This window comes from Oreochromis aureus, linkage group 3 (assembly GCF_013358895.1).
Source record: "Oreochromis aureus strain Israel breed Guangdong linkage group 3, ZZ_aureus, whole genome shotgun sequence".
Lineage (NCBI taxonomy): Eukaryota > Metazoa > Chordata > Actinopteri > Cichliformes > Cichlidae > Oreochromis > Oreochromis aureus.
The window spans coordinates 104,344,958-104,354,161 of NC_052944.1; the positions used below are offsets into that span (position 1 = coordinate 104,344,958).

The 9,204-nt window shown below is 41.7% G+C and overlaps 1 protein-coding gene across 1 annotated transcript; it reads left to right on the forward strand.

Moving 5' to 3' along the window:
* Positions 1-1,443: 1,443 nt before the first annotated feature.
* LOC116328773 (H-2 class II histocompatibility antigen, E-S beta chain-like) lies at positions 1,444-8,081 on the forward strand. The gene is made up of 7 exons (XM_039609099.1): positions 1,444-1,561; positions 2,666-2,938; positions 3,210-3,420; positions 4,399-4,466; positions 4,550-4,660; positions 6,589-6,754; positions 7,740-8,081. The coding sequence occupies exons 1-7, from the start codon at positions 1,507-1,509 to the stop codon at positions 7,759-7,761; spliced, it is 906 nt and encodes a 301-aa protein (XP_039465033.1). The 5' UTR covers positions 1,444-1,506; the 3' UTR covers positions 7,762-8,081.
* The last annotated feature ends 1,123 nt before the right edge of the window (positions 8,082-9,204 follow it).

The following is a 9,204-nucleotide window of genomic DNA, read 5'->3' on the forward strand; positions in this document are numbered from 1 at the left end:
TACTTTATCTGTTAAGAAAGTTTTTTGTTTTTTTTACAACTTTTGGCAGCCAAGACAGGCAGTGCCAAGGCCAAACCCTATGTTTGGACTTGTGACCATTGGCCATAACACAAAGGTTAGTCATTGATCCTGATTACTAAATTTCAAACAGTATGGATCAACAGGTGCTCATACAAGTGGCACAGACTTCATTAATATAATTGCAGATAATATTTGACCTAAATATGTGGGTCCTGTGATTTTTAGCTGTAGGTTAAATGCTTAACACAGTGATTCCAACACATAAAACACCCCAGTGTAAGTGTATGTAGTGTACACATAAAAATACTCCATTGTAAGTATATATATATTGTATACAAGAATATATAATTACATATTATATATGTGAGTATATATCAGGGGTGTCAAACTCAAATACACAGTGTGCCAAAATTCAAAACTGGAACAAAGTCGCGGGCCAACATTAATATTTATTGAAAAAAAATCTTCCTCCAGATATAAGAATGAATCTTTTCTTATGGACTCAAACAGGTTTTGCTGAAAAACTGAATATGGAACAAGCAAAGCTTAATACTAAACAATATATATATATTAGCTGTATAATACCAGTAGGCCAGCATTAATAGTAATTTGGTATGGCTTTGCCGGCCAAATGTAATTAGGCTGCGGGCCAAATTTGGCCCGCGGGCCAGAGTTTGACACCTATGGTATATATCATTATATTATATATGTGAGTGTATGTCCAGTGTATATATGTATATATTTCATTAAAAAATCCCCAACACCATCAAAGTCTTGTGTAACTTCCTTCTGAAAGAAGGCACTTGCTGAGCTGTTGTTATGTCTGCTCTTGCTCCTCACTCCTCTCTTTCTTACATCTTTGTGACATTATCATTTTTTCTCTCCCTGGGAAATAAAGCAAGTGTACCTTTAGCTAACAGGACAAACTGAAAAAGCACAAACACTTTGAGTGTGTGTTGATGTTTATTGAGCTATTAAAAGTTTCATTTGAAACTACATGCCTTAAAAAAAAATGTTTACGCTCTCTCCACTTCTGCAGAACCAGCTTGATGCCGAGTAATGTGACCACATCTTTATTGACATCTGCACCATGAACCCATGACTGATATTAGAAGTGAAAAAATGTGCTGAGGGTGTAAACTGTGAGCTGTGGGATGTTTCGGCGTTCTCTGACTGACGCACACAAAACGAAAGAAAAAAGTTCTACACATATTTATTTTTTATCTAGACTTCATAATATGTTTAAGTCAGTTATTACATGATTTTCAAGTTAAATGAATAGAATGATTTTGGTCTTTTTTGGTATTTTAAAGGAAGTCTGTACGTGTTAGAGTAGTTCCAGCTGAATAAATTAAAGATCACTTCCTGGTTTCCTGTCAAGGAGTTCCTCCCGCTAACAGATGATGCTGGAGATCATGTGACATGTCCTCTGGTTTTTAGCGCTGTGCTCAGTCAGACTGTCAGAGTTTGTCAGAAGAAATCAAGATGGATTCATTTTATTTCTGCTTCAGCCTCTTCTTCATCATCCTCTGCAGAGCAGGTATTATAAATACACTCATCGATAATCTGATCACATGTATAAATAAAGTTAAGTCTAAATGAGTAAGAGATGAAATGAAAATAACATATGAGCTGGGATGAGTTTTTTTAGCCACAGGAGCTTTTTGTCTGTGACCTGTGATGATCCTCCTCTTCCTTTCAGAGCTGGTTCCACTTCTTCAGTGATCATTTAGTTTCACAGAGTAACAGCTGGATCCATGAAGGCATCCAGTGCATAAATCACACGGGAATATTTCACATAACTTATTTAACTGTCAAATGAGATCAAATACAAAGATCATCCCAGCACTTTAACTTTTTTTACATTTTCAGAAAATAATAATAATCAATACAACAGTCAGCAGATTAATCAGTCATTGAAAGTAACTGTTAGCCTTAGTGCATTGCAAAATCCATCTAGCTAGCTAACTAGCTGTATGCTATATGATATACATGGGTGTGTGTTTATGTGTATTTATACTAGAAGCTGGAGATACAACCATGACATAAGAATTAATTAATTTGAATAGCTGCAACTGCCAGGAGTTAGATTGTGTAGTCATTGTTAATACGATTATTTTAATCAAGAACTCTGAATAGGATTACCTGAAACTCTGATTGGTATCACCTTAGCCTCCAGTAGTACTGTGAGGAATCTTTGCATGTGTTTATACAGCACGACTGCACTTAACCATTAGCAGTCATTACGTTTTGTCTTGTCTCCCTCCTCTCATCCCCCAATGGTCTCAGAAGATGGCCCCGCCCCTCCCTGAGCCTGGTTCTGTAAGAGGTTTCTTCCTGTTCAAAGGGAGTTTCTCCTTGCCACTGTTACCATGTGCTGCATATAGGGGGTCAGATGATTGTTGGAGTTTGCTGTCTAACATTTAACATTGTTTTGAGTTTTTACAATGCAAAGCACCTTAGCAGACTGCTGTTGTGAAATGGCACTATATAAATAGTGACATATTGTATTTGAAGTTATGTAACAGTGATGATGTTACTGTTGTGGTGCTCCAACAGTAGCTGTGTGTAACTCCTGACAGTAGAGATGTGTGTGTGGGAGGACCAGCTCAGCCTGAGTGATTCTCTGATCTTTGTGTTTCAGATGGATACGAGTATTACACTTCATCCCGCTGCCTGTTTAACTCCACTGAGCTGCGGGACATAGACTACATCAGATCTTACTATTACAACAAGACAGAGTATGTCAGGTTTGACAGCAGTGTGGGGAAGTTTGTTGGATACACTGAGTACGGTGTTAGGGAGGCAGACCAATGGAACAAGGATCAGGGACAGCTCGCTGCAATGAGAGCTCAGAAGGAGACGTACTGCAAGCCAAAGATTGACTTCTGGTACCAAAGTGTTCTGACAAAAGCAGGTGAGTCAGTGTTTCTGTGACATCATCATATAAACATCATCACACTGATGTCGTCATCCTCAACACAACTCCTGACTGGACTCTCTGCACAGTTTACAGTTACACTGCTGAAGGTTTAATGTGACACATTCATTAAAGCCACATGATCTCTGCTCCACATTAAAGATTCGGCCTATTTGACGTCACACTGGAGTGTCTGTGGTTTGTGGAGACCTGCTTTAAATTATTACAAAATTTATCTAAAAGAGTAATTTTCATTTTCATGTTCCAGTGAAACCCTCAGTCAGACTTCACTCCATACCCCCTGTTTATCTTAATCCGGCCATATTGGTCTGCAGCGTCTATAACTTTTACCCCAAAGAGATCAAAGTGAGCTGGTTGAGAAACGGACAGCAAGTAAGCCCTGACATCACTTCTACTGTAGAGTTTGCAAATGCTGATTGGCTCTACCAGACCCACTCCTACTTGGAGTACACACCCAGGTGAGTGTAGTTCAGGCTTGCCAACAGGACTTTCTGATTCTTATTTATTCTTGTTATTTTTTAATGTCTTCCGTCACCTGGTCAGCAGAGATTGCAATCAGTTTTTCCCTCATGTTGAGGAGCTTCGTGATCATATGTCACTCTCTCTCTTCAGTCTCACCATGTCCACTTTCTCCATGATAGTTCCACTGTCAGCACCAAAAACCCTCCATATTCAGTTTTCAAGAAAACAGCTCTGGTCTGATCCTTGGTCGCCCCTGTATCAGACTTATTGAGCTCAGGCTGTTCTGTGACTGCAGCTCACTGACTTTAGTTTGAATAACAGCGACATCATCCACAAACAGAGATGTTCACAGCTCAGCCTGTGAAGCCTGTTCCCTCTTCTCCTTTCTAATTCCTGCTACAAATAAATCCATCGATGTTCCCGTTTCTGCAGAGCCGAATGTTGCAGCAGGGACAGTTTGAAAATTCAGAAGAGTGAAAACAGGAAGTCCCCAAGATTGTTTTTAACAAAGCTATAAACATGTAATGACAATTTCTTTGTTTTCACTTAGTGAATATGAACATTTCCCTACGTTACCGTTCCATGTGTTGATATTATGTCATAAATTTCAGAGAATTCCTCAAACTGAGCCTGTGACGGACTTGAGCTAAAACATCATGAACCTCCTGTTTAAGGGCCAGTGCTAAAGACTAAGCCTTTACACCTGGATGACTGAGATAGTCAAGTGCTTGGAAAACAGTTCTACAAGAGCTAAAATGATGAAATTATCAAATCTTACAACTCCATAAAAAGCATGAAGTGTATAAGTTCAAAATAATCAATGCAGCCATGCTAACTAAACCTTCCTTTCGATACTTCGGAGTACTAGAGCAGGAAATAGAATTAGGCTGGAAAACTAAAGGGAAACAAGGTCGAAAGGTACTTCAGTAACTGCAGTTCTGTGTGAGAGTCAGCGATGTTGGTTTGTGTTGAAGGTCTGGAGAGAAGATCTCCTGTATGGTGGAGCACTCCAGCCTGAAGGAACCTCTGGTTACTGACTGGGGTAAATACCTGTCTGTATCTACACACCTGTACACCTGCCTGTGTGTCTGTCCACCTGTGTGACTCTCACCTGTGTGTCCTCAGTCCCGTCCATGTCTGAATCCAAGAAACTGATGATCGTTGGAGCCTTTGGGCTGATCCTGGGTCTGCTCTTTTTCCTGGCTGGAGTCATCTACATAAAGATGTGCAGCAGAGGTCAGAGCAGCACTCACACAAAGCACCAGCTCACACCAAACTAAAACAAACTCCTGGAAAATGTTGCCTGCAGACGAGGAAAGAGCAGCCAGCAGCAGCTTTGGTAGACCCACCATGGTGGGTTGCACATGCCAGGCGTCTCTAGAGTTTGTGCTTTTCCTCACTGGATGCTGGGCTGTGGTTGCTGTCATGCCCCATGTTGTCAGCTATAATACTAGATCCTTTAGTTGTTTGTTTACCAGAACATTTACAAGTGCTTAATAATCATGCTTTTATTGTTGTCTGGTGTTCAGCCTAACACTGGGCCCCTGGCTGTATGTGGCATACCAACTGCCTGGTTTCCACATTCCACAACGCTCATAGCTCGCTGCCTAAGATGGATATACTTAGAGTCTGGACCCGTTCAACTGGTGCTGACATAACTGTCGTTTCTGAGAGTCAGGTATCTAATTCTCTAGTGATTAAGATAAAGATGTGGCAGTTAGTGGATTAAACATTCATCACTCTGCTGTCCCAGAAAAGACGGTGGTGTGGGGGTCAATGTGAAGGTCTGTGTTCCTGCTCAGGTCTTGTAGTGCAGTTGGGCATCTTCTTGTTGCTACCACCTTTTAGCCCTCCTGGATTCCAGTGATATAATTCACATGAATGCCTCTGCTTATTCTCTCCATCTGTTGGAGTCTGTTTATCACGGGGCAGTAAGATCTAACATACCACTGTACTTTATACTCTCTGGTTGACAGCTGAGTAAAGCTCCCTGCCACTTTCAAATCAGACAAAACTGATGTCAAACATTTGAGCCCCTGAAGTTTAATACAATAACTCCAAAAATAATAGCTACTTTACCAAAAACTAGCACAAATGTAGCACAAATGTTTGACACCAATTTTGTTTGATTTGAAGAAGGTGGGGGGGCAACTTCACTCACATCTGTTTGACTGGTCCTCATGGGCCTTACACAGGATGCTTCAGTCATACAGAGTTCGGAAAGAAGTTCACCTTTTATCTGCCTTCGTGGAACACAATATGGGACTTTGAGCTGTCTCAGTTGATTTCACTTGCAGGCTTTAAAAGACATATAACTGACTCATCAGTGGAAACAGACTATTTTAGCTATACGACTGTTTCTTTTATTGCAGTAATTTTAATGTTCGTCTGAAGCAGGTCTCTCTTTAAATGATACATCAGGTCTCAGTGGGACTCACTCTATAAACAAAGCTTAAATAAGATAAATTATAACTGTGAATTATCAGTGAAACATTGAAGAACTATGAGGGTGACAGGTCAGCAGTTTAAATCTTTGGTTTAAATCTTTGGTTTAAAAAAAGGTTTTTTTAGATGTCCACAAATTGTTTTGGCTCCTGAACAATAAAATGTTTGGTTAAAAATCCTCTAAATGTGAAGGTTTGGTAACAGATCCATAAAAACACACTGACAGTAATCACATGTGATGACAGTAAACTGACTGAATGTGGGAAACCATGATAAGATAGATGTTTATTGTCACTGTTACCAGAACAGTGAGACATAGTTTGGCATCTCTCCATTGGCAGCTTGTAGGTTTTTAAATTCAGACTCTTTGGATAAGAGAAAAAGATAAAACAAGTTTAAGAGGTACCTACACAGAGAATATACGTAATGCACAATAAGTGAGTGTCCAGGGTGCGAGGGGTCCTTGATGATGATAGTGGTTTTCCGCTTAAGTCTGCCAGTATAAATGTCTCTGAGGGGAGTTAGTGAAGTGCCAATTGCCCGCTCCGCTGCCCTCACCATCCGCTGTAGTTTCCTCTTGTCCTCTACAGTACAGCAGTTGAACCAGAGTGTACAGCAGTAGGTCAGAAGGCTCTTGATGGTGGAGCATTAGAAGTTGAGCTTAACTTTTTATAAAGTTTGCTGTGCTGCACGTTTAAATTGTCAATATTACGTTCCAGTGATGCCGCTGATTGATGTTCATGCCATGGCGCCCCCTGGTGGTCATCATCTGGCCATGCTGCTCTACAAAGTCTATGACTTCTACACCAAAAAGGTCGCTTCTGCTAAAGCGATAGCAGCAACTGATTTACTTGAGAAGACTTTACCAGATGAGCCGGAGCCCAGGTGAGTCCACAGCTCTGAGTGCAGGTACAAAGGATGAGGAGGCAGATAGTTTATAAAGACACACTCAGGCTTAAGGTTTTATTCATATGTGCAAGTTCTGTGGTATTTAACGATGATTATTTTCAGAATCAGAATCAGAAATACTTTATTAATCCCTAAGGAAATTATGGGTTACAGCAGGCAGCAGGGAATGAAAGTGCCAGAAACATTCAGGGCTGGATCTCTGTGTGTAACCACACGTGTGCCTCTATGGTGATTTCCTGTATGAATTACATCACAGTAAGAACTACAGTAAATACCAGTTTACATCAGGCTCAGTGTCAGGATTGTGATGTGGATGAGTCATTCGGGGCTTTTAATTGCAACAGTTTATGTTTTTAATACAACTGCTTCTACATATTAGCAGTGGGCACATTCACACTTTATAAAAGTGCAGTGACACTTTTATAAACTGTGATAACTGTGAAAGAGAGCAGACAGCACTAAGAGACAGAAACAGGACTGCTGGATGAGCTACACTCACTAGTATGAGCAGAGACAGAGCGATGCCCTGTATCATCATTAGCTAAGCTCAGTATGAGTCTTCTGTGAGGAAAACTCCTGTCTCAGCTGATGTTCTTCAGTTTCTTCTTTACTTTTAATAGAAAATGTTTCTGACTCTGTGCAGCCAAAAAATTAAAGATCATTCGGAAAAAAACCTATTGTTTGAAAAGCTAAATAAAAAAAACAGGAAAACAGGTCACACCTATTTATCTACAAATTCATGACACAAGATGAGAGCCGGGGCCCACAGCACCCCCACACCTGATTTGGTTTGTATCTGATACTACAAACATACCAGATAAACTCAGCAGAGTCCTGAACCTGCTCAGTCTTGCTGCTACACACCAGCAGACTCTGGGACCAGCGCTGGTTATAGCAGTACAGGTCCTGGTTTAAAGCAGTCAGACCCGTTCTAACAATGTTTTCTCTGTCTGTGCCCCAGGACTGATGCTGGGTCCCAGTAGCTGATCCTGATTGTGGACCTGGACCTGGTTCTGCTTCTGTCTGTCAGCTGGAAGCTAAAGCAGCAGCTGCTGGAAGCTCTGTGTTTGATCCAGGCTCTTTATGTTAGGCTGAATGTGGACTGTGGTGGATCTGCTGGAGCCTCAGTGTAGTGTTCATCATTTGTGTGTGTGTGCAGTGTTTACACCTGTCTGAACCGCTCAGGCCCAACCAAGTGAGCTGCTTCCTTATGGACCTGAGCTGGAGGACAGCCGGGTGTGTGCTGGGAAACTGAGTCTCTCATTGCTTTGTTTGGCTGTCAGGCTGGAGGGGGGGGGGGCTCTGTCGGTGTTTGTGTGTGTGCGTGGGACTTTCCAGTGTTGGCACACACACACACACACACACACACACACACACACACACACACACACACACGTAGAGATGATGCTCAGACTCACACTGTCAGCTGTTTGCTGGATTTTTACTTCCTCATTCTTTTCTCAATAAATCTGTTTCCACAGTCATGTGATCGTTTTCTTCTTTCAAACCCTGTAATGACAGAGAGCTGTTTTGGCTCTGCAGTGTGGGCGTGTGTTTACTTTGCTGTTAATAAAGTTAAGCAGATCAAACAGACAGCACACGCTGACCTCTGACCCCTGTGAGCAGCCAATCACAGCAGGCCAAGGAGTAAAAAACAAACAAAAAAAAACCGAGCTCATCCTGACCCTGTGAGTGGATCCATGATGAAGCTCTGGATCCTGAACTGAGAGCAGCCGGGTCCAAACAGAGAGTCAGAGGTGAAGGTGAGAAGCTCCTGAGTGTGTGTGTGCTGCAGACTCCATCAGGTTCAGATCCTGTGGTGCTGTAACTCACTGCTGTCTTTCTGCAGATGTTTCTCAGCTTAGCATCAGAACAAATCAGTATGTTGAGTTCTGGATGCTGGGTTGTGGTTTGATGGTCAGTTTTCTCAGCTTGTGACTTCCTGAAGTCTCTGTGGACACAATCACAGCTGAACAATGTTTTAAAAACAAGGAAAGAAACTCCAGTGCTTCCTTTATCACCTCCTTTAGGAGAAGACACACTGGACCATCCTTTATCAAAGGAGAGCAGATAATCCTGTCCCATAATTCATTGCTACACACACTGACTCAGATCATCATGTAAGTGGTGGCTGTGGTTTCCATGTTTAGCATGCTGATGTGTTTGAAACACCTCTTGTAGCGTTGGTCTTTATTAACCTCAAGATATCCTGCAGCTCAGCAGGAAACCACCCAGGGGGGGCTTAGGTTGGATTTTAGCTGCATGCTGAATATGATGAATAAGATTATGAAGCTTCACCTGCCTTCAGCAGGTGCACAGAGTAACTCTCCCTACTGAAACTGTGCTGCTGCCTTGCAGACCTTTGATAAACAAGGAAGTGGTGGGAGCAGTGTTTCTGGCATTTAATAAACTCACTTGGTGCTTTT